Genomic DNA, 26,041 nt, shown 5'->3' with positions numbered 1-26,041 from the left:
CTAAATGATAGCTGCTAAAGGCATATGGGTCAGAAAAGACAGGTGAGTGAGAACTGTGAATCATACGTAATACTGGTCTGAACTGTTGGGAGCTTCTACACTGTCAAACCTCATAAAGTTTTCATAGCAGTGTTCATGACTAAGTTGATAGGACTTGTAAACTGATCCTGTTTTGAGGAATGTCCTGAAAATCACTTAAAATGCCATTCGCATGAACCTAAACTGTGATATTTTAAAATATCTGAGCTCAGATGAAAGAGACAAGATGAAAGAGCAAGGAATGGAGCCCTGGGGAAACTGTTAATGATTCATATTCCCAGCTGATGTGGCTAACCTATAGCAAAGGGAGATTCTATTATATGGGGCAGTGATAAGCCAGCCATTAACGCAGTGAGTTGTGTGGTTCAGCTGGGGACAGCCTGGAACTCAGGTTGCCTGTGGGAGTAAAAAAAACTGTCCAGTGCTGAGCACTGAAATATGAAATGTTACAGAGAAAGAAGTCTCAGATTCTGTCCTTGAAGTATTTACCATTTAATGGCAGAGAAAGAACACCTGAAATGCAGATATGTGCATTTATTCCTCAATCTCAAGTAACAGGACCCAGGGCATTAAAGCAGCATGAACAACAGAGGCACATGCGTATAATTCACTGAGGATATTTAAGCGCATACCCGTTTGACGGATCACTCTGAAGTAAACAAAGTAATCAGTCAGGTGGGGTTACTCTGGGAAGGCTTCGTGGGGGAAATAATAATAGCTGGGCACTTTTAGTGACTTCAAGATTTCAGGGGTCCCAGCCCCTTTCTTATGCCACTCTTCCCATCAGCATCACCAATATCATGAGTGCATTTATCGAACAAGTACTGTGCGCTCGGGGAACATACAGAAGAAATGTAAGGTTTGGCCCCCACTCTTGTGGAGCTTGCAGTCTAATGGGAAAACATATAAAGGGGCAAAAATGAAATGGTGTGTGGGAGATTATAACTAATAAATCTATATTGGTGAATAAATTGAAAACACAGATAAATACAAAAGGCTGAGGAGGATGAAGGCAGAGGGGAATTGTGTGACTGGTAAAATAGGGAATGAATAAGGGAATGTTTCTGGACAGAGGTGACCATTTAGAAGGGGCCTTGAAGGAGGGGAATGTCTTTCCCTGTAAGAAGCAGCAAGGCCTACTGGAAAGAGCATAGGCCTGGGAATCAGAGGACCTGGGTTCTAATCCCAGGTCTGCCCTTTGCCTGTTGTGTTACCTTGGGCAAATCACTTCACTTCTCAGTGCCTTAGTTTCCTCATCTGTAAGATGACGATCGAATACTGGTTTTCCCTCTTTAGGCTGTGACCCCTGACTCCTCCCAATGCGGGACAGAGACTGTGTCTGACTCAATTATCCTTTATCGCCCTCAGTTCTTAATTCAGCGCTTGGCACATAGTAAGCTTTAACAAACCTCACAATTATTATTATTATTATTATTCCCTCAGGATCCCCCAGAGGAGGAACTGTACCTATTAGATTGGAGCCCAAGGATCATTGATCTAACTTGACCCTCGAAAGTGCCGCCTCCTAGGAGGGACCAACTAAGGAAGGTAGGTTAGAAATAGAAGAGAAAAACTCACGGAATATCTTACCCAACTCAGCAGCCTGTGGAAAGTTTGAGGTTCTTGAGCCGTTGCTCACCCTTATAAAGCCCCTAACGGCTTAGTGAGGTTGTGTGTAGAGATCAGTCTCCGTGGAAGCAGCATAATTTCTTTGTTGGTATTTGCATGGGTTTGGATCATCAAGTGGGATTCAATTCTATGGGTGCCCATTTATGAATGATTGTGACTAGAGTCACAACTTGTCACTACTTTAGAATTTTTCCTTGTTTTTATTTTTCCTGCCTTCCCCCTTCCTCACCCATAATACTTCAGATTCCTTCACTAGAACCACCATTGGCCTGTATTTCCTGGGCTTCCTCCTTTTGCCCCCTACATTTTTTCTGTTCTTATGAGCCATATGAGCCTGGGTACCATACAATACATGCTGTACACGTCATTGAGCTGCTTTGTGGTTGATTTTCCTTTTCATTGCTTCCTCCATCCCCACCCACCCCTCATCCCTGTGCTAAAGTTCGGTCAGGCAAGTCTTTTGTGATGGGACTAAAGCCTAGTGGGGTACGTTCAAAACTCAGAACTGGTTCTGCCAGGTGACTTAAGAGTCATGGCAACTGTTGACGGTTTCTTCTTGATGGTTTAGTTATTGGATTGATCACACAGCTATTCTCTTAAGTTGCTCAACTCAACTGATGCTGGGAACAACGGGTCTTCAGACCGTTGAGCTATATTTGGCCTATGATTGTGGAGGACTGAGGTGTCATGGGAATTTGGGGTCGCCTTCTGTTTGGGCTGTAGCTGAGCCTAGTTTAAGGCATCTGGGGGAATTTTGTGATGATGTACGGTTCTTGAGGGTGAGGACAGAGTCACTTTCTTGCTTTGGAAAATGGAGAGCAGTGAAACTCAGGACCATCCATGTCCTGGGCTAATGTGCACAGTATCTTTCTGAAATCAGTTCTGGTCCAAGTGAGAATTCCCTTCATGCCCATTCCTTGGGCTCCCATGTGATGCTGATTTTCTTCATTGGCACGTCTGAAATGACTTTTGTTTACCACAACCAGTCAAGTGCCAGTAGCCTTCCTGCTTCCTTAAAGGAGGGCTGTGAGCACTCAGCATGAACACAATCTGCATGCTGGTTCACCTGAGCAGCACCCAGCTGCCATTTATTGCTGCATCCTTGAGCCTCTGGGATTGCCTCCGTGGGTTGGTGTGAGCATGAACCCTCTGACTAGGAGCGATGTCTCAGATCAGCCCAGTCTAGAGGGAAATAGCTTTGGGGGGCTCAGGAGGGAGGCTGGGCAGAGATGATCCTAACTAGGGTCCTTGCTCCTAAACTAGAGGCTGCTGACATTGCAACAGAAACTGCTCTTGATGCCTCTCTGGGTCCTGTGAAATACTGGAAGGAGGTTAGGTCTCTCTTGGAGCCTTTCTTCAGCTCTCTTCTTTCATCATACACCATGGATGAAAAGAATGGGGAGTAACTCTGTTGGAGTGGATTCAATCACTCTCCCCACCTTCAAACCCTTATTGAAAGCACATCTCCAAGAGGGCTTCCCTGACTAAGCCCTCATTTCCTCTTCTTCCACTCCCTTCCGTGTCACCCTTGCACTTAGATTTGCCCTTCATTCACCCCACCCTCAGCCCTGTAGAATGTAGTACAGTACTCTGCACACAAGAAGCGCTCAGTAAATACCTCCAATTGACTGATAGGACTGGAAAGGTCTAGAATCAGCCTTTCATGGAAACATTAATTTGCAGGAAGCCCTTGTGTACAGTCTGGGCCAGAGGACTGCTCTGAGGCTGGTGAGGAAATGTTGACCAGAAAGGAACTGCATTGTCTCACACCTACACTCCCTAAGAAGCCAGTCAGAACTCTTTCAGAGGGCCAGGAGCTCAGGGGTATTTAGGCAAGGGAAGAGGGCACAGGCATATGAGTGGATGGTAGAACTGAGCATTGTCAACCCTCAGTGGCCAGCCTGAGTGAACAATAACCAGCCTATTATTATTATTATGGTAGTTAAGTGTTTACTATGTGTCAAACACTGTTCTAAGCTCTGGGGTAGACACAACTTAATCCGGTTGGACACAGTCCCTTTTCCACATGGGGCTCACAGTCTAAGTAGGAAGGAGAACAGTTATTTAATCCCCATTTTCAGTTGAGGAAACTGGGGCATAGAGAAGTTAAGTGACTTGCCCAAGGTCATACAGCAAGTAAATTGCAAAGCAGGATTAGAACCCAGGTCCTCCGACTCCCAGGCCTGTGCTCTTTCCACTAGGCCATTCTTCCTACTTATCATTTTAAGATGTCTGATATTTTATTTATGAAGGTACTTATAAGCGGCTCAGACTCAAACAGAGTCTGAGATTGCTCTGCAAATATCTTGTGAACTTTGTGCTGCTGCTATGGTTCTTCCAGGAGTCTGCTCTCTCTAGCTTCTTTTCTGAAGGAGCAGAACCTATTTAAACCTCAGGAGAATTACAGCGTGCTGATCCACTACCTGCCTTTTCCAACATCACCCCCACTCGCTTCGCAAGTAGGTTTGCCCCTAACAGCCTGCACTGGTAGTTTGTCCAAATGTTTCTTCTATCCAGAGGAGGGCCTGCTCCTTAAGCAGGTGTTTCTAGCCCAGGTACTCAGCCAGTTCTCCTGCCTGTGGTGTCAGATTCTGGTTCTTATGATGGTAAGAGGTTCACTGGCCTCCTCTTGGACAGGGACAAAAACCAATGACCCTGACTGAGTACGGTGAATTTAGAAGAATTCATTATTAGTTGAGTGCCAACAGAGTATTCTGAGCTGTTTTCAGAGCCAGCCAGAGCTTGGCATGGAATGCTGGGATGTGGTGAAGTGTTGCCAATATGTTGCCAATTTGTACTTCCCAAGCGCTTAGTACAGTGCTCTGCACACAGTAAGCGCTCAATAAATACGATTGATGATGGTGAAGTGGTGACAATGTGGCATTCTAAGCAGTAAATACCCCTGATTGATTAGTACTTACTGTGTGCAGAGCACTGTACTAAGTGCTTGGGAGAGTCCAATACAACGGAGTTGGTAGGCATGTTCCCTGCCCACAACCAAAAGGGAAGCAGTATGGTCTTGTGGATAGAGCATAGGGTTGGGATTCAGAATCACCTGAGTTCTAATCCTGGCTCTGCCACCTGTCTGCTGTGTGACCTTGGGCAAGTCACTTAACTTCTCTGGGCCTCAGTTACCTCATCTGTAAAATGGGAATTAAGACAATAAGCCCCATGTGGTACAGGGACTGTGTTCAGTGTGATTAGCTTGTGTCTAACCAGCACTTAGAACAGTGACTGGCACATAGTAAGTGTTTAACAAAAAACAAAACAAAACAAAAAAAACAAATGAGCCTTAGGAAAAGAAAGCCAGTATGAGGTGCTTTTGGCCATGTGACTGCCTGAAAACTTGATTGGGAAAAACAGGGTTTAGTCTAGCACAATCCCCAAGTTAACTCACCTTAGTTTTCTTTTTATCCCAAGTATAGCTTAAACTGATATAGAAAAACTTTTAGTTTGGGTATCAGAGGAGCAGGCAGCCCAGCAAGACCCCAAACTGAACCCTCTTGCCAAGTTCTCCCCGATGAAAACTTGAGACTGGCTCCAGGGTGGAAGAGCTTTCCAACTATTGGCAGAGGACTCCCCTTCCTCCTCCCAGAATGTTCCAGGAAATTTCTGGGAAGTGTTAGTTCTCTGCTCTAGAAACTTCTGAACCTTTCTACCCTTTACCTACATGTGGGGCTAGACCAGGATAAATTGTTGCAGAAAAGTACAAGAAGATTCTTGCATCCGTCTCTCTATAGCTTAGTGTTCCTAGTCGGTGAGACCTTTCAGTGGCAGCCAGACTCCAGCACTTCTGTTTTCTACACAAACACCCACCACAGAATAACCAAAACCTCTAGATTTGATTCTGAATGGTGATAATTATGGCATTTGTTAAGTGCTTACTGTGTGCCAGGTACTGTACTAGGTGCTGGAGTGGATACAAGAAATTGGGTTGGACACAATATCTAGTGAAAGCAGAGATGGACAAATTAGAAAAAATGTCTTCTCAGGGACAAAGAAAGCCAGACTATGATGGTCACCTGTCAGACTTAGCATGTTAGTCATCTGAACTGAAAAACCCATTTAGCAAACTCAGCTTTTGTTTGACTTTGCTTTTGAAGATATTTCTTGGCCTACTGCCAAGGACACCTTTGAGTCACGGTACTGAATATAACCAGGGCACAGTGAATGCTGAATGAACTCCCCTGCTTTGAGAACGAGAGAGTACCAGGCAACACCCACATTTTCTTTTTACATCCTTGGTGTTCTAGTCACGAATATTTCTAGGGGCCTACTAATTTTCTCCCTGCTGCTTCATAGCTGCAACTCTGAAGGAGGTCAAAAGGCTGATGTGTTATTTTTCTGGGAAAGGGAGTGGCCCTGAAAGCTTAAACAGGTTAGCCTGAACCTTTCCATGCTGGAAGGACTAGTAATTGCAAACTGTAAATGATATTAACTGACAGCTCAAGTCAACCTCCTCTTCAAAGAGTCACAGCGCAGCATTAATAGGTATTTGGTGCAACTGTATTGCCTCCCCCTCCTGTTGTCCCATTTATACTCTTCTGACAGTTTTTGCTCTCTTCCTTATCCTAATTATTGATTTTTTTCCATGGAAATCCTGAATTTGGAAAAAAACAGTGTTATTCAATATAAAAATCTGATCTTTGTCCTCTCTATTCTCAACTATTAGAAAATAAGTTCAAGAAGTTAAAGTGGCATGGCCTAGTGGATAGAGCATGGGCCAGGAGTCCCACCTCTCTGCTGTGTGACTTTGGGCAAGTCACTTAACTTCTCTGTGCTTGTTACCGCATCTGTAAAATGGGGATTAAGATTGTGAGCCCTGTGTGGGACAGGGACTGTGTCCCAATTGTGGGTACTGAATGTGTCTGTTTAGTGTTATTCTGTATTCACCCAAGTGCTTAGTACAATGCTAATCCACGCAGTAAGCGCTCCATAAAAACGATTGAATGAATGGACCTGATTAACTTAAGTCTACCCCAGTGCTTAGTGCAGTGCCTGGAACATAGTAAGTGCTTAACATAAGGACATACAGGCAGTGAGGGGTGAAGGGGAAAACCATGGTAGTGGAAACTGTGTATGAGATTTAATCAGCTTGAATACTCCAGGAATGGGTGTTAGGTTTGGTTGAATGTAGGGGCAGTAATTTCAAAGGGGAAATAAATGCTATTAAAATACTTAGCAGGCTTTGTGCAAGACAAGTTTTCCAATCAGTTGGAGGATAAAAGGGAATTTTTTTTGCCTAGCAAGATTTAGAGTGTACTAGAATACAGGAAGAAGAGGAACTGTCATTCTAGTTCACACACACACTGGCCGAGTTGGTTCTGCGAAACCTAATGTCATTTGAAAACTTTTCACAGTGTCCACATTTCTTAATACCCTTGAAGAAGTCTGCCTTGTTAACCAGCTAACAACAGGGGAATTTGCTGCTTGTCACAATTCACATTAAAGGACCAAAAAGTATTAGGTTGAAGTGGTGCAAACATGGTTGATTCATGTTTCTTCATCTTCTTGTTTGTCCTCCTGTCAGGGCAGGGGCAGTGGTACAGGAGGGGATACTAGAAACTGGGAAGCTGTTGTCTGGGGGTCTGGTGGTTCTGTGCTGCCCTACTCAATGCCCTACTCTCCTGTCTGGACCCTAGGAATATCCCCAAACCAGGACGGAAAAATAGGATATTTGGAATATGTATGTGCTTGCATAGGTCTGAGGGAATGTAGTGTTGGTAGGGAGAAGTGCCCATACAAAGGCAAAACAGGACTTTTGACTGTGACCAGGGGCTTCAAGAAGTCTGCCCCTCCTCACCAAAACCTCCCCCCGATTATTTCAAGCACTCCAATGCTGCAGTTGGAAGCAGAATACCTGGCTGGCGGGCCATTAGTCTGACCCGGGAATGGGATTGTGGGTGATATCATGACCATCAGTTATTCAGTTTGGAACCCGATGCCTCAGACTCAAAGCAAGGTGAAGGGAGTATATCTACCACACTTCCTTCATGTATGAAGTACCCATGCTGACTGAAGTAACCCAGAAAGGACTGGGACGCACTTCTAAAGAAAGAAAAAAACCCAAATGGGTGTTCTGGAAATTGTTTTGCCCTGGTGGTGGTCCTTTTGGTTGGCTGAGGCCAAGAAGGGGCTAGTAGTCCATCTCTGCTCCCAGCCCCTGTTGTCCTTTGGTTGCCTGCAGCCACAGCTCCCTCCGTACCACACCCTCCCTCCAGTTTTACTCTACCACATGGACCCTTGGAGCCAGAAGGGGCTGGGATGCTGGGGGTGGGAGGGGGAGCCAAGGTAGCAGCTTTACTTCTTGCCTTTTTGTGGGGTTTAAAAGGATTTGAGAGTGCTACCCTATTAATCAAGTTGTTGGGTTTCTTTTCTAATCGAAATCACAATGTCTTGAAGTTCCTATGGGTAGGGGGATGAGGATTCAGAGCTGTAACATCAATCAATCAATCAGTCATATTTATTGAGCGCTTACTGTGTGCAGAGCACTGTACTAAGCACTTGGGAAGTACAAGATGGTAACATATAGAGACAGTCCCTACCCAACAGTGGGCTCACAGTCTAAAAGGGGCTCACAGTCTAAAAGGCTGTGAGCCTTTTAGAAAAAACATGATAGCCAAGGCTTCAATTTTGTAGACTCTTCTTTTAATCAAAGGCATTTGTTGTCCACTTATTGTGGGCAGAGTACTATGTAATTTTGTAAACTCTTCTTTTAATCAAAGGCATTTATTGTCCACTTATTGTGGGCAGAGTACTATGTAATCCCTCCATGTGGGCAGGAAACGTAACCCCCAACTCTATGTATTTTAAGATCCCAAACACTTAGTACAGTTCTCTGCACACAGCTCCAGCTCTGCTACTAATCTGCTGTGTGGCCTCAGGAAAGTCACTTAATTTCTTTGTGCCTCTTTTACCTCACCTGTAAATGGGGATTAAGAATGTGAGCCCAATGTGAGGCAGGGACTGTGTCTAACCCAATTATTTTGTATCAGTCAGCGCCACCTGGAATACAGTAAATGCTTAACAAATACCATTTTTTTAAAAAAAGGTACTTAATAAACACCATTGACCAATCAATTGGGAGAGCATAGTAGAGTAAGTAGATATGATGCCTCCTTTCAAGGAGTGTACAATCTAGTGGGAATGCCATTTAATTAAGTACCCTTTCAGTATCAGCATGACCTAATCTGAAATGGTGTCTGGGCAGTGCTTAAAAAACAATATGGAAAATAATAAGCTAGAAAAGTAACTTTTATTTGGACACCATTTTCTTAAAAATGGCATAGTGGATAGAGCATGGGCCTGGGGATCAGAAGGTCATGGGTTCTAATGCTGGTTTTACCACTGGTCTTCTGTGTGGCTTTGGGTAAGTCACTTCAATTCTCTGTGCCTGGGTTCCCTCATCTGTAAAATGGGGATTGAGACTGCGAGCCCCATGTGGGACAGGGAGAGTATCCAACTCGATTTGCTTGTATCCACCTCATCGCTTAGAACAATTCCTGGCACATAGCGCTTAACAAATACCATTGTTTTACTAGTATTAAAATGAATACTAGAAGAGTTTAATTTGGGAACTGTGTTCTTCGTTGAGTCTTTGCAAGAGACGGGATTGATCCAACTATCCTGGGTTCTCTCATGTAAAATGGGTGTTTGGACTCCATCTTGCTTTTCAGGGTGAGGTGCACTCCAGCGAGGCTGCAAACAGATGGTTTACGTGGGCACATTTGTCTTTTTGCTTGAATAGTTACTAGATTCATGGCTGCTAAGAACACCTGCTCATACTCCTAGGGTGATTAAATAATGGTCTCTAAGAAGAGCCTGATTCTGAGAAAGACAAAATGGATTGAAATTGCAGCAGGAGGGATTTAGGTTAGACATGAAGGATGATTTCCTGCCAATAAAGTTTGGACAACATTGTAATGGCTTTTCGAGAAAGGTGAGATTGGATCAATCAATCGATGATAGTTCTTGATCATTTCATGTATGCAGAGCCCTGTACTAAGTGCTTGGGAGAGTACAACAGTGGTGGTAGATACGTTCCATGCCCACAATGATTTTACAGCCTAGAGGGGGAGACCGAAATTAATATAAATAATTTAAAGAACATGTACATGCATGCTGTGGGGCTGAGGGTGGGGTGATTGGATGCTTTAAATATAGTCTTGCCCAAAAGCAAGGCACAAACTAGAGGACCAATCACGGTCGCTTTTATCCTTGAGACCCTATAATATATAAGGGCAAATGGGCAGAGCTATTGGGAGGAATTTGAGGACTTAGGGACACATGGTCCGTCATGCACTTTCTGCAGTGGTATTTAATAATAATGTGGTAGTTAAGCATTTACTACGTGCCAAACACTACGCTAAGCATTGAGGTAGATACAAGATAATCAGGTCCTACATGAGGCTCACAGTCTAAGTGGAACCTGGGTCCCCTGACTCCTGGGACCTTACTCTTTCCACCAGATCATGCTGCTTCCCTGAAGTGCTGCTAATCAAAATGGACGAGACTTTCTAGAGGCGCAGGGCTAACTCAGAACGATTTCACTGTGCTCGCAGCATAATAGGAATGGATTCCTCCCGCTTTTCTCTGTACATGCTCAGGTTGGTTCAGCACCATCTGTCTGTGGGGAGATTCCCCACTGTTGTGTCAGTCACACCAAAGATTAGCTAACTTCCCCTGCTTGAAACCAGATACTAAGAGCCCCACCAAACTGCCTTTCCTTCTTTTTGCTTCCCCCAACCCACCGTCTTCCCCATGGTTCTTCCTACTTTTTCAGTCCTTGGTAACTAGATAACTAGAGGATCAGTGTGGCTTTGTGGATAAAACAAGGGTTTCTGCCACTTGCCTGCTGTGTGATCTTGGGCAGGGCACTTAACTTCTCTGTGCCTCAGTTACTTCACCTGTAAAATAGGGATTAAGACTGTGAGCCCCATGTGGGACATGGACTATGTCCGGTTCATTCATTCATTCATTCAATTGTATTTATTAAGCGGTTACTCTATGCAGAGCACTGTACTAGACGCTTGGGAAGTACAAATCGGCAACATATAGAGATGGTCCCTACCCAACAACGGGCTCACGGTCTAGAAGGGGTAGACAGACAACAAAACAAAACAAGTAAACAGGTATCAATACCATCAGAATAAATAGGATTACAGAATGGAATTATAATTATAAATAGAATTACAGAATTATAATCCAATCTGATTAGCTTGTATCTATCCCAACGCTTAGAACAGTGCCTGGCACAGAGCAGTGCTCAAAAAATGCCATTTTTATAAAAAAAGATCTTGAATCCCCCTGCTTTTCCCCTGTCTTTGCAGTTCAGTTTGGTTCTCTGGATCTCTCTGAATCCAGGACACCCCATGTTACTCTTTAGCCTGGTGGTGATCTCAGCCTGAAGATCCAGTCCCACTCTTTCAGGCCTTGTTGTCCCTGGGTGCTGCATCCTCATAAGGCATGGACCTTTAGTCATCACTCGAATCCCGCAAGAGGGTCGGGTCTGGAAGGGTGGAGCAGGAGATCGCTGGAGAAGGGGGAACAGAGGCTGGGAGGGTCATATAATAATAAAAATTGTAGTATTTGTTAAGCAATTGCTGTACTAAGCACTGGGGTAGATACAAGATAATCAGGTCCTACATGGCTCACAGTTCAGGCTCACAGTCTCACAGTTGGAGGGAGAACAGATGGGTATTGAATCCCCATTCTGCTGTTGAGGGAACTGAGGCACAGAGAAATGAAGTAATTTGCCTAAGGTCAACCATCAGGCAAGGGGTGGAGCTGGGATTAAAACCCAGGTCTTCTGACTCCCGGGACCATGTTCTTTCCACTAGACCACACTGCTTCATTAAGGAGATTGGGGAACCCTTGGGTCAAGGGACAGCTGCATTGCTAACATCTTGCAGGCAAGAGGAAAAAATGAAGAGAAGGGGGTGAGGGAGGCTGAGAAGAAAGATAAAGCGCAACTGGATGGGTTGCTTGCTTTGGGACTTTTAGTTGACCCTTATTTCTGACTCTTTGAACCCTTTTTATCACCAATCAATACTGACATGGGGCAGGCACTGGGGGTGGACAAAACCTAGTTCATTGACCTTCAGGGTTCAGAGCAAGTAAGCAAACCAGACTTACTCTGGTTTTCGGGCGCAAAGCTGATTTGGAAGGAGCCCTTCAAGGCCGACGTTTGTCAACAAGTCTTCCTAAAACCCGTTAGCGATGGGGCCTTGTTTGAGGATTTTATGCAAAAGAAGGCATTGTGATCGTCATTTCAGTTTAAAACAATGACTTTCTCAAAAACAACCAGGGGTCAGTGAGAACCAGTCTGATTGTTGAGTCATGCTGCTGTAGGCTGACAGCACTTTCACAAGTCAAACGTATGGGTTATTTCCAAAGCATATTGACAGCCCTCAAACTGCAGTTCAAGTACTCGCAGTGTTTGGTGTGATTGCTTTGAGCAAGTTCAACCATTCAGCTGATGTCACTGAACTGTGGAGAGGGTGCCCTCAAGGACATTGACCTGTGTACAAATAGATAATGTTCACTAAAAAGCCTGAATTCTGATCGATGCTTCAAAATCACAAAAACAGTCGCTGAGAAAGGATGTAAAAGCCATTGACTCCTTGCGGTAGATAGGGTTGGTTCTCATAACGTTCCAGTATTTTATCACAGGTAAGAGACTTAAACCATCTTTTCCAGGATTTGATGGCTACATTGAGCAGATCGCAGCCCTTTAGCGTAATAGAGGGGTTTTCTAGTGGCTTTTTCTGGTTTTGATGTTCTAGAAGAATATGAGAAGTGGTCATGTTGGGTTTGGAATGGTGAAAAATAGAAATGATTAGTGATGTGGGAGAGGATTCCCTCCTCTTCTGCTGGATAGAGACCTTAATCTTTGGAAAGCTCCAGCGCAGGGGTAAGATATTGGGATTCAGCATATTATAGTGCTCTGTACACAGTAAGTGCTCAGTAAATATGGGTGATTGATTGAGTCACGGGGAATTGTCCTGAATGAGGCAGGTATTAGCTAAGTGTTTACTATGTGACAAACACTGTTGTAAGCACTGGGGTAGATAACAAGCTTATCAGGTTGCACACAGTCCCTGACCCACAATGGGTCTCACAGTCTTAGTCCACATTTTATGGATAAGGTAACTGAGGCACAAAAAAGTTGTGACTTGATCAAGGTCACACAGCAGACAGGTGGTGGAGTGGTGGAGCTGGGATTAGAACCCAAGTCCTTCTGACTCTCAGGCCCACACTGAGAAAAGCATGCCACTTTGTCTCTCTTCTCTGCTGATTTTAACTTTGAAATTCATTCCCAATGCCTGCATATTAATCATTTGCTAATAGTTTCCAAAATAAATGTTTGTCCTTTAAGTATTGCAGTTCTTATTTGCCCTGCTTATTATCAGATATTGAAAAAGAGAAAAATCCCCAGAGATGGGTATTGCCCAAGAATTCTTGCATGATGCCTTACAAATGAGAAGTGAAATGAATTTATAATTGACATCTCAATTGTGAAAAGTAACTTCTCAAGGGATTTAGTCTTCAAGAAGGAGGTGGGAGTAGCCTTATTTTCTGGGAACTGGGCAAGGAAAAGGTTTCTGTTCAGAAAGAGTTTTCAGATAAGTCCAGTGGGTCACACTTGGGGTGGCTACCCCTCCTCCTGGAGGCCTAAGACAGGGCAACTGAGACTTCTACCGTGGTGTGGGATTTAGGGTGAGAAATCCCCTCTGCTGCCCATTCTCTTCTTCAGCAGCAGCAGCCATATTCAAGGGTGCTGCAGCTGCTGCCATCACAAGCCCTTCTGAATGGTTCTTTTCACACCAAAGATGGAAGTTTCTGGCCATCCTGGAAACTCCCATCGCAGATTTGTTGGCTGAGTGGCAGGGAAGCTGTGGTGACTGCTGCCACCACCTACGCATGTTCTTGGCATTTTATTGTTCCCATGTTGGTCCTGCCAATGGGACATCCTGTAGCCACTGTCATAGACTGTATCTTCCTGGAGGGCAGGTATTATGTCCACCAACTCTGCCATATGATTCTCTCCTAAGTGCTCAGTACAGTGTTCTGTACACAGTAAGTACTTAATAAACATCATTGATTGATTGGTATGAGTGCTATTGTCCCTTCCTTTCTCTGCCCCCCTTCTAAATCTTCCTTTCCCTATTTCTACTTTCCTTTTCTTTTTCTTCCATCCTCTCTCTGATTCTATCTTTCCCACCTCCACTTCCTCTTGCTGATTTTTCTTTTTCTTTCCCTTTCTGTAGGCCTGAACAACTTGGGGTGTGTCTCTGTCTCTCTCTGTCTCTCTCTCTCTCTCTGTCTCTCTCTATCTCTCTTCCCCCCCTTCCCCTTCTCTCTCTCCCCCTCCCCCAACACACACTGCCTCACTGTATCTCGTTCTTGCCTGTCCCTCCGTCGACCCCCGGCCCACATCCTCCCCTGGCCTGGGATGCCCTCCCTCCGCACATCTCTCTTCCTCCCTTCAAAGCCCTACTGAGAGCTCACCTCCTCCAGGAGGCCTTCCCACACTGAGCCCCCTTTTTCCTCTCCTCTCCCCATCCCCCTGCCCTACCTCCTTCCCCTCCCCACAGCACCTGTATATATGTTTATACAGATTTATTACTCTATCTCACTTGTACATATTTACTATTCCATTTATTTTCTTAATGATGTGCATCTAGCTTTATTTCTATTTATTCTGATGACTTGACACCTGTCCACATGTTTTGTTTTGTTGTCTGTCTCCCCCTTCTAGACTGTGAGCCCACTGTTGGGTAGGGACCGTCTCTATATGTTGCCAACTTGTACTTCCCAAGCGCTTAGTACAGTGCTCTGCATACAGTAAGAGCTCAATAAATACAACTGAATGAATGAATGAATACGAGACCTGCCTTTTCAGCCACATCCCAGATGTGCCACCCCATGTCCCCGTCCATGCCTCAGTTGGACTCCCCAGAGTGAGTCTTCCTGGTGTTCTGCCCAAACTGACTCTCCCATGGGATTGTTGCAGTCAACAATCCTGGTGCTTCCATGCTGAGATTGAAGGCAATCAGTAGAGTGGCTAAAGGGAAGAGCTAAAGGGGAGAGCTTGTTCCCCAATTTCAGGCATCAAGCAAATTGTCACACACACACCCCAATTCTTTCTTTCCGTGTTTCCTATTGATGCGGTCACTAATTTTGAACTATTTGTTACCTGAACCTTCCCTTTCCCGTAAATCCACCATATTTCCTTATAAATATTTCCTTAACTTTGTAATTACCTAATTGTTTAACATATTGATGTTGCTCTGTATCAATCAATCAGTGGTATTTATTGAGCTCTTTCTGCGTATAGAGTACTGTACAAAGAGCTTGGGAAAGTGCAGTGTAACAGAGTTGGTAGACTTGTTCCTGGCATCATAAGGAGTTTACTGTCTAGAGGGGGAGAAAGGCATTAAAATAAACTACAGATATGTGCATAAGCTCTGTGGGACTAAGGGTTGGGTGGATATCAAGTGCCTAAAGGGTACAAACCCAAGTGCAAGAGTGACACAGAAGGAAGGAGGGAGTACGGGAAATGAGGGCTTAGTTGGGGAAGGACTCTTGGAGGAGATGGGATTTTAGTAAAGCTTTGAAGGTGGGGAGAGTGATTGCCTTTAGGAGAAGAGGGAGGGACTCGGGTAAGGGGTCGGCAGCGAGACAGACAAGATCGAGGTAAAGTGAGTAAGTCGGTAGGATGAATTGGTCCTTCATTTTAATTAATCAAACTACAGCTTCACAGGTTTCTCCTGATTTTGTTTGGAAAAAAATAAGAACTGCAGTGATTACTTGTATTTTACAGGGTCTCTGAGAGAAAGTGCCTGCCCATGCCCGAATCAGTTGTTCTACGCAGTGTTAAGAAATTTGGAGAGGAGAACAGGAGCTTTGAGTCTGATGGACCATGTAAGCAGCATCTTTTGTTTTTGCTTTATATCTGTGGTGTAAGGGGAGATAGAACCAAAATGTGGCAAAGTTAATGAGGCAGCAACTGCTACAATTACTGTGAAAGATGAATACTGCACAAAATTCCTTCGGAGTGCAGTGTGTTCTCGTCAGGCACTAGTAAATGTAGACTGACAGACCTACTGGAGGTTTAGATGTATGTCTGTTTGCATTAACAGAGCCCCTTATTGTCTAGTAGCAATACCAAGACACAGTGCTACCGAATCTCCCAGTGAGGGTGCTTAAATTCAACTAGCCTGCATGTAGGCAGTAGTCTGATGGATAGCTATACAACCTATGATATAACACATAAAATAATTATACATTGTCTTTTGTTGGAGGATTGTTAAATTATTATTTGTGTTTATACTGCTGCACAACCAAATGCAACAAAATTAGCTGAGTCTGCTAATTCTTGCAATGTACCTGCTGTCGAGTACAGGCCCACTGGCAGTATGTCAACTTCTTGACTAAAATTATCCCTAAACAGAAATATCAGTGCTGATCCCCTTTCCCACACTAACATAGCTAAATGATTGTTGTTGAGAAGTAAATGATATTTTAATTTCTTTATTAGAGAAATCATTTACAATTTAATACTGCTAGATTAACTCCTTGAGGGCAAAATCACATCTACTAATTCGCTTTTTCTCTCCCAAGTACTTAGAATCATTCTCTGCACACAGTAAACTCTTAATAATATTATTGATTAATTAATGCTAGAGGTTTAGACTCATCTTCCATGGTGATTTTTTTGGGACATAAGCAATGTCAATTATTTTCTGGGGATTATATGTTTTTCCTTTGTATTAAGCTTTTATTGACCTCTATCGTGGCTGAGTTATCATTCCTATTGTTTATATTACTTTTTTCAGCACAGGGAAAGTGTTGGTAGACGAGGCAGACACTGGGTGGTGAAACTGGTAAAAATGAACAGAATTTGAGTTTTCAGATAGTGTTGATGTTGGAGGAAAAGTGAACTGGAATATTTGGAGTGAGAAAGGTACTGGTGTTTCAGAGGCATCAAGAACGAGTCATCATCATCATATGATGGCATTTATTAAGCGCTTACTATGTGCAAAGCACTGTTCTAAGCGCTGGGGAGGTTACAAGGTAACCAGGTAGCAAGGTAACCAGTGGTAAACAAATCAGATAATTAAGTACTTATTGAGCAACTACAGAGTGCATGACCCTCTGCTTGGGGACATGTTAAAAACAAAAACCAACAAACTTGTCCTGGAGTAATTTAGCCTTTAACAGGGAGGAGGGACAGACTCATATAAAACAACATAAATATGCATGTACTCATAGAATTACCCCTTCTTCAAATGGGTTAAATAGAGGTATGGTTCACTTTCTCGTCTTCATAAATAATTTTTGCTTCCCTTCCATTCTGTAGTAAATAATTTTCCTTTCCACTTTGCCTAGACCACACAGATAGACACAGACACTCAGAGAAGCAGACGTTTGTCCTTGTCAGGGAGTTAAGCAAAAGCAGAAGGGAAGGTGAGAAACAGGAGCCAAGAGCAGTCCGTGCTAATTCTCGGTTCCCACCGTCATTGCCTGATGGAGGGCTGGTTGGCAGGCCATTCCTGAGACCAGCAGAGGAGGGTATTCAAGATGGTGGAAACTTTGGGGAGCCTGTAGCTGCCAATTTTTGTAACTTCACATTTTCCCCTACTGCTGCTTAGCTCCTCCCGGCCAGCTTGTTGTGGGCAAGGAACGTGTCTAATGTTTCATTGTCCACTCCCAAGAGCTTCCTACAGTGCTCTGCACACAGTCAGTGCTCCATAAATACAGCTGCCTTACCCACCCGCATCTTGAATCTCTGATTTCCGATGGGTGGGAATACATGATTGGCCTCCAAAAGCAGGATGTCCGGTCTTGTTGGCCAGGGCCTCTCTAACCAACCTGCTGCCTCTGTTTTAGGCTAGCAGAATCTCCCGGCCAGCTTCTCCTTCTCCAAATGCAAGCCGCACCCCCCACAGAGAGACACTCACCTTTCCCACTTTGCTGCATGTCTTTTGACTGGAAACTGACCACTGGGACTCTTGACTGATGACCATATTGATCCAGATCACTGTGGTGGCCTTAACAGGCAAAGTGATCTTTTTTCTGCATAAATCAGTAGAGAGGAAAAATGAAAGCCAATTTCTATAAATGTTTTCAAGCCCTCCTTTGGTCCAGTTGAAAGGTCAGCGCACAGGGCATCGGAAGACTTGGTAGTGGTTGGGGGTGCCTGCTTGAGGCTGTGCCATCTGTGTGAAAATTTTCTGACCTTAGAGAGGACAGCCCCAGAGGAATAGGTGGTTAACGAGGTTAGAAAGACCACAGTAGCTACCCAGGCAACCTCCTGCTGGGTTATGATGGGTTGGAGAGGCGTCCACACTGTATCGCAGGGGATTGTTCCATGTATAAGGAACAACTTGGATAAAGACTCAGGGAAAGCAGAGGGAGGTTTGAGTACAGGAAGTCTCTGGTTTATTGCCCTGTATATCTAAATTTGCCGCCTGTTTCAGCTTTACAGCACATCAGTTTTGACTTTACAGCACTAGCCTCCTTAATGGAACTTGCTCTGGGGGACTGGAGGACTCCAACAGAACAGGAGAGACTTGGGGGTAAAGAGAAGTTGCCCTTTTACTTTCAGAGAAGTCAGCATCAACTACCCTTTTGCAGAACCCCTCTGACTAGAAATACAGTAATGTAGCTATATTACAAATCTGCAGTTGATTGAATTCACAATTCTGGGTAATTTCGGTAAAAACAGAGTACCATTGTTTCCCCACATTCATAATGCTGTTCCTGTGGGGAAATTGATTCCCACTTACGTTTTGACTTGTAAGAGGCAGCTTTTATGAATTGCTTGTAAATCTGAGTTTTTCTTCAAGAGGTACAGGAAGGCACGTTTGGATGGATGGATAATAGGAGGTGTGCAGTGTTGGGGTGTATGAGTAAGAGCTGATGAAAGGAGGGGGGAAATGTATGTTTTGAAGACATATACAAGGGCATGTCCTCTGCTACTGGCCTCTTATTCCCTTCCTACTCTCAGGCACGTTTCTGTATAGTCTGAAACTATATGCCTGGATACAGATCATAATACAGGTTATTTGTAAGATGTTCTGTCATCTAGAGAAATGTTGGGCACAGTAGTTCGCTGCGGCATTCAGAGAAAACAAACCTAAAGCACAGAATGCTTTCTTATTAGGATACCACAAGTATATATAATATAACACATTATGAGGAAGAAGCAGTTTGGATATGAAGTGTGCATGAGAGAGAAAGAATTAGGCAGGGAAACTCTGAAGCTACATTTTCAGAGGTCGCTGGTGAAAAATCAGCCTGAAAAAAGAAATCTCCATTTAGCCACTCTTCTGTTTCTACAGAGAAGTAGTCTCAGGAATAATCTAGAATCTTGAAAACAGAAGACGACATTACCACCCAGGAATCTTGAAGATTAGATATACCCATCAGGTGCAACACCAGGAACTACGTGCCATCAGGTCACTGCACTATGAGCTGTACTTAGCTGCTGGAACAGTCTGGTCATGAGTCAGTTACAGAGGAAAAAAAAAATCATAGCAACCATAACCCTTTCAGGGACAGGCCCCAATGAGGCAGACTCCAAGGACGGGAGGAGAAGATGGCAAAGCAGCAGATTAGTGAGAAGTATTGAGGAAATAATAATGATAATAATGGAAATAAAAGTATTTGTTAAGCAATTACTATGGGCCAGGCAGTGTGCTAAGCATTGGGGTAGACACAAGATAATCAGTTCAAGCATGGTCCCTGACCCTCATAGGTCTCATAGTCTGAGGAGGGAGAACAGGTATTGAATCTCCATTTTACATATGTGGAAACTGAGATACCGAGAAGTTCAGTGACTTAGACTGTGAGCCCTATGTGGGACAGGGATCGTGTCTGAAGTGGTTAACTTGTATCTACCCCAGTGTTTAGAACAGTGCTTGTCATGCAGTAAGCACTTAACAAATAATGAGAAGCAGCGTGGCTCACTGGAAACAGCACGGGCTTTGGAGTCAGAGGTCATGAATTCAAATCCCAGCTCCTCCAACTGTCAGCTGTGACCTTGGGCAAGTCACTTCACTTCTCCGTGCCTCAGTTACCTCATGTGTAAAATGGTGATTAAGAGTGTGAGCCCCCCGTGGGACAACCTGATCACTTTGTAACCTCCCCAGCGCTTAGAACAGTGCTTTGCACATAGTAGGTGCTTAATAAATGCCATTATTATTATTATTATTATAAATACCATTTTTTTAAAAAGTGACTTGCTCAAGGGCACACAGTAGGCCAGTCGTGAAACTGGGAGACACAAGTCGTCTTACTCCCAGGGCTGTGCTCTTTCACATACACCTGGATTCTTCTCAGAACAATTTAAGCAAAATAAAGAGGCGGGTACTGAATATTCAATGATGAAATTCCTTGCTCCTTTGCTCACTCTCAGAACTTGACCTAAGAGCCAACCCTGGTGGGCTATCCCTGGAGAAACCACCTTCTGCCTGTCTTGTTCATGCAACAGGTGTGTGGTGAGGGAGAGAGAAAAAGACAGAGATAGAGAGAAAAACAGACCAAGGACAGGAAGTGCTCTCCCCAGCCTCCCTACACATGCATTTTCTTAAACTGAAAATTTTTCTCTTTAATGTAATAGCCATAAAAGACACACGAAAGAATTAATATGGAAAAGGAACAGTGTACTAATGTGAAATAACCTAGTTCAAGGACAAAGATACCAAACACCCAACATCGACTCTGCTTAATATGGTGATCTGCACACAGTAAACGCTCAAGAAATACTATCAACTGAATGACCGTTGCTAGCAGGGAAACGTAATGTCATCATACAAAACAGACTGGTGGAGCGGGAATCAGGTTACCCCTTATCAGAGTGGTCAAATGACTGATGCCAGCCCTGTTCCCCACCTCCCCAAAGCCATCCCCAGTTAATCAGAAGCAATTCCCTCAAACGGTAATGGTCATGAAACCATTTTCAGTCTTCACCGTGTGACCTTGGCCAGATGACTTAATTTCTCTAAGCCCTAATTCCCTCATCTGTGGAACGGGGACAAAACTCCTGCTTTCCCTCCTATTTAGACTGTAAGCCTAGGGTGAATAGCCTTGTGTGTCTGACCTGATCATCTTGTATCTACCGTAGTGTTTAGCACAGTGTTTGACACATAGTAAAAGCTTAACAATAAATCTCATCACTGTTTACGCTGTTATTCTAATAACACTTTTCATGATGAAAATGTAAATACTTGTTTAGCATAGATATTTATGCCACATTGTTGTCTCAAAACAGAGTCCGCTTTGGTTAACCTGTTTTATTTATAGGATTTATCCCAGCACTATGCACAAAATGGAGTTTATTAATTGTTTTTGATAATTTATATGTATTATTTTTGTCCCAACAGATAACAATGTTAAGAAACAAAGGTAAGTGAATTTGTGTTCAGTACAATTAATGAATCAGTATTGCAGTTAGTATAATTTCTAGGATACACACTATAGTTTATATGACCACACATGTTTTATGTTTCATGTTATCTTCTTTTGCTATATAAACCCATTCCCCGTCACTCCCGTCCAATATGGGAAAGCTCCTTTTTTCTTATTCCTTTAAAATGAGGTATTACATAGGGACTCAAAAAATAGTACCAGAATTAAGGCAAGAATATCCTGTACCTGTCATTGGCTTCATTGCATGTAGTGGTTCAAGAAGCAGAAGAATGAAACAAAAGCTCTGAAATTTAATTGTGAAAAAAAAAAAGTGATTTAGCAATATCTGACTCTCTCCACCCCACACTCGAATTGGTACCAGTCAGGCATGTCTTTCCTAACCCTCTGTCAAAGCAGCTAGGATTGCATCTGGAAAATATACATGAGCCTAGAAAGTTGCAGTCTGGAAGAAGTTTCATTAGTTTGTCAGAACTTGAAAATTTTCTCATGCTGGTACTCTTCATTCTCTCCTTCCTCATAATGACCCCCTTCCCTATCCTAGGTCTTGGTGAGCATCAGAACACTGTTCTGTCATCTCAGCACAAATCCCTGGCTCCCCGAGACCTCACTAAGACTCCCCCCCAACCCCACCACACACAAATTAAACCCAAATCTGAAATGCAAAACTATGTTAAAGTACACAAAACTAAGCAGCATGGCTCAGTGGAAAGAGCATGGGCTTTGGAGTCAGAGGTCATGGGTTCAAATTCTGACTCCGCCAATTGTCAGCTGTGTGACTTTAGGCAAGTCACTTAACTTCTCTGGGCCTCATTACCTCATCTGTAAAATGGGGATTAAGACTGTGAGCCCCCCATGGGACAACCTGATCACCTTGTAACCTCCCCAGCCCTTAGAACAGTGCTTTGCACATAGAAAGCGCTTAATAAATACCATTATTATTATTATTATTATTATTATTATTATTATTAAGCAAAGCTATTAACATGAAAAACAAAACTGGAATTTTCACAGTAAAATCCTAAATTCAAAAATTCATTGCTTAGGGCTGTTCCTTCATAGAATAAAAGGAAAAAGGACATGTCCGCATGCGGTGTCTTGAACCATCAGGTGCGAAGATTTGCCGTTTGATTGGAAAGGATGTTTTCATTCTGCATTTTGTTCTCCCAAAGGTCACCAGATGGGAAGAACAATGACAGCATTCGAATCAGCTTCTTTCAACTGGTAATAAAAGTTGCACATGGTCATGGAAAGGAATATTTATGGCTTTGATTGGATAACTGTGACTCAGCAATCTTTAGGAAGCATCAAAACTTTGAGACTTATTGATAGGTATCAGGTGATTCCAGTGAAGGCTGTTTTTCAGTCTGATTAAAAAAATGATAGCAGTCTCAGGAACAAGGGTGAATACATTATTGTCCAAGCACCCAAATCTTACCCAGGAGTTCAAACAAGTTCATACTAAAATTCATACTAAAGTCAAATACCTAAGAATCACTTATTTATCCTTTTGGCAAGAGGAATAGTAGTGCTCTAGTGGAAGGTGCTCTATGTTCACCCGCTCCTGTTTTCAAATTTTCTGAAACCATCTTCAGGTGGCTCGTCCTCACACAAGGAGCTCCCCACCATGGTCTAGATTATTTTTCCAAAACTACATTTTTTTTCCTAGCCAACATAGGAAACAGGCTGAATTTTAGTGAATCCCTCCAAAGTCTTGGTTTTAATTGTCAGTGATTACCAGATTATTGGATTTTTCTATCTCTGGGCCAACAGCCATGAAACAAGTACAGCTTCAGAGTGATCGGAAGTTCAGGTAAATTGGACAGAGACAAGCAATAACGTAGAAAGCACGAGATAATGCCAGATGCCTGCACTCTTGAGGAAACCAGAGGTTTCAGTTTTGATTCAATTTGGGATTGCCTTATACATCTGACTAAAGATACTTCTGTGAAAGATGTTGGGATTAAAATGTGAAAAATGGCATTTCTGAAACCAGATTCTAGTAGTAGACTCCACAATGCATACCACCATAGGGTTTAACCATTTCTGGTTTGTATTTTCAAGTTTCGCTTTTCCTCGTCAACTGAGATTTGGCTGATGATCGGGGGGAGTTTCTGTGCAATCCTGCATGGAGCAGCCCAGCCGGGCATGTTGCTTATCTTCGGCATGATGACTGACACTTTTATTACATACGACATTGAATTAAAAGAGCTTAGCCTCCCTGGGAGGGTGTGCGTGAATAACACCATAATGTGGCAGAACGGCTCTCTTGACCATAATGAGACAAGTGGGACCAGATGTGGGTGAGTTGTCTGTTACTGTTTGTTCTTTCCTCTTCTGCAGTCCATTTTCCAGTCTAACTTAAGAGTTTGCAAGAGGTGCTTTAGTGGTGTGGGGACGGCATTGGAGACTAGAGAGCCTTCCACAACACAAACATTAGCCTGTCTTCTGACTCCTCTGGGAAACTGCCTGTTGGATTGGGTCCCCCACGCCAGGCTATCCTGGGTTTCTCATCCGAACTGCCGTCCCCTCACTCCTCATCAACTAGGCCAACTAGGTAGCCATCAGCTGATTACAACTTGGTTGAATTTCCTGCCTGAGCAGGAAGTGCACAAGTGACGTAAGGCTTTGCTGGGGGTGGTCACCTTCCACCTGATTGACTATGTCATGTGTGTGACCTCAGCAACCACAGGTGACATTCCCCATTATGTACGTCCTCCCACAGGCTTCCAAGAAAGGGCTATTTGGGCCTTCATTGTATTGTAAGCTCATCAAATAAACCAGTTTGACAATCTCAGTCGATGGGAGAAGCTTTGGAAACAGGGCCCTGGCTCGGGTTCAGTGATTAGCTAGAAGTGAGAGAGAAAAAGGCTACTGAAGCCGGCTGCCGTGTTTCTAGGGTTGGGGCAGTTTGAGGGTCAGTCTTCCTCCTGGAATTTGTCTATCAATAGGTTTTGCTTTGAGGCCGTCACTGAGACTGACTCATTTTAATCAATGAGTCCATATAGTGCATGATGCTGACTCAGTATGGAGCAGCAAGCTTTGCTGTGCAGCTCTCAAAGGGCTGCTGCTCCCTGGGCGAGACAGGCTCATCGCCACATGCACATACAAGGAGAACCAAGGGTGGGGCACCTCTTTCCTCTGAATCTGGGGGTGAAATTCCTCATGAACTAGGATATTAGGTGGGGTGGATCCTTCTTTGTTCCAGAAGGAGAAAAAAAAAAGCAGATTGAGAAAGCCTGACCCAGTGACACACAGAAACTGGCAAGATGCTACTTACTTCCTCAGCAGAAGAATTTTCACCTTCCACCTGGTTCTGTCACGCAGGAATTCTCTGCCTAGAAAGAGTCTGTGCTCCAAAGAGAGTGACAGATGTCTTTGGAATCTACGACGTCTGGTGCACCTACCCTCTGGGCTCCTCAGGAAGGCAGTGAAGCCTGGGCCTGAGCATGAGACTCAGATCTGGGTTCTAGTCATGGCTGAACCACTGGGTCTGCTGGATGACCTTGAATCAGTTAGTCAATTGTATTTAGTGAGTGCTTACTGAGTGCAGAGCACTGTACTAAACGCTTGGGAGAGTACACTATTACAATATAACAGACCCAGTCCCTGCCCGCAATGATTTTGCATTCGAATAGTGCCTTGAACAAGGTACTTAATAGCTCTGTGCCTCAGTTTCCTCATCCTGCTTCTCCCTACCTCACAGGGGTGTTATGAGGGTAAAATAAAATAACTGATATGAAAGTGCTTTGGGGGAAAAAAGCATCACAGAAATTCAAGTTGATGATGATAATAATAATAATAATGATGGTATTTGTTAAGTGCTTATTATGTGCCAAGCACTGTTCTAAGCACTGGGATAGATACTGGATAATCAGGTTGTCCCATGTGGGGCTCGTGATCTTAATCCCCATTACACACATGAGGTAACTGAGGCACAGAGAAGTTAAGTGTCTTGCCCAGAGTCACACAGCTGACAAATGGCAGAGATGGGAATAGAACCCATGACCTCTGAAATAGAAATAGTAGTACTACTAATAGTAATACTATTAGAAATAGTAGTAATAAAAATAAATACTTCCGTCATAATCTTGTTTCACCACAGTTTGTGCCAAACTTGCTATTGGGTCAGGCACTAATAGGGTTCTGGATGAGTTGTGAGGCCATGCTGTGGGCGTGAAAAGTGGGTCCAGACCTAAGTCTGGCTAGTGGTTGTCTATGTTTTCCACACTAGGCTTGTTTTCACTCAACTTTAGGGGCTCCAGAAAGTGTGGGGCTGGAGCTGCCACCCCAAAGCTGTGTTGGCCATTGTCCTAGCAAACTCGAGGAAAAGCTGCAAGTCCCTCCTGAAGCGGAGGTTGGGCCTGGCCGATGGCAGGCTCTGGGTGGGTCCCACACCACTCGGGCTTGGGTGAGGTCTCTGGTTTCTCCCCTCTGCAGGGCTCCAACAGGCAAATTCTCTTCTCCCTAGGTGAACATTAGATAATTTTCAAAGTCCTTTACTTCTCTCAGGTCTCTAAAATGCCATGAACATCTTGATAAGGAATAGACTGCAAATTATGAATGGTCTCCATTACTGGATTATGAGTATGATTTGATTTACATGTTCAAGTGGCAAAATGGGTGCAGGTAGAATCCACTTACCTGTGGGCTGCTCAGGCTCTGAAATGGCACAGGATGCTAATTTTCTTTAGAATTCCCATCACCGGTTTCCACTAGGTTACGCTGCTTTTAAGCACATACTGTATGCCAAGCACTGTAATAATAATAATAATAATGTTGGTATTTGTTAAGCGCTTACTATGTGCAAAGCACTGTTCTAAGCGCTGGGGAGGTTACAAGGTGATCAGGTTGTCCCACGAGGGGCTCACAATTTTAATCCCCATTTTACAGATGAGTTAACTGAGGCACAGAGAAGTTAAGTGACTTGCCCAAAGTC

The 26,041-nt window shown here is 43.7% G+C and overlaps 1 protein-coding gene across 1 annotated transcript in view; it reads left to right on the top strand.

Moving 5' to 3' along the window:
• The first annotated feature begins 12,261 nt into the window (after window positions 1–12,261).
• The window catches only part of ABCB11 (ATP binding cassette subfamily B member 11), a 69,018-nt gene continuing 55,238 nt past the window's right edge, over window positions 12,262–26,041 (top strand). Inside the window, exons 1-5 of the mRNA XM_038751569.1 lie at window positions 12,262–12,339; window positions 15,494–15,594; window positions 21,060–21,081; window positions 22,275–22,326; window positions 23,167–23,405. Coding sequence (XP_038607497.1) covers window positions 15,519–15,594; window positions 21,060–21,081; window positions 22,275–22,326; window positions 23,167–23,405 — 389 coding nt within the window. The 5' untranslated portion in view covers window positions 12,262–12,339; window positions 15,494–15,518. The remainder of the gene's footprint in view (window positions 12,340–15,493; window positions 15,595–21,059; window positions 21,082–22,274; window positions 22,327–23,166; window positions 23,406–26,041) is intronic.

Source organism: Tachyglossus aculeatus, chromosome 9 (genome assembly GCF_015852505.1).
Source record: "Tachyglossus aculeatus isolate mTacAcu1 chromosome 9, mTacAcu1.pri, whole genome shotgun sequence".
NCBI classification, from domain to species: Eukaryota; Metazoa; Chordata; class Mammalia; order Monotremata; family Tachyglossidae; genus Tachyglossus; species Tachyglossus aculeatus.
This window is presented reverse-complemented; position numbering and strand designations above follow the sequence as displayed.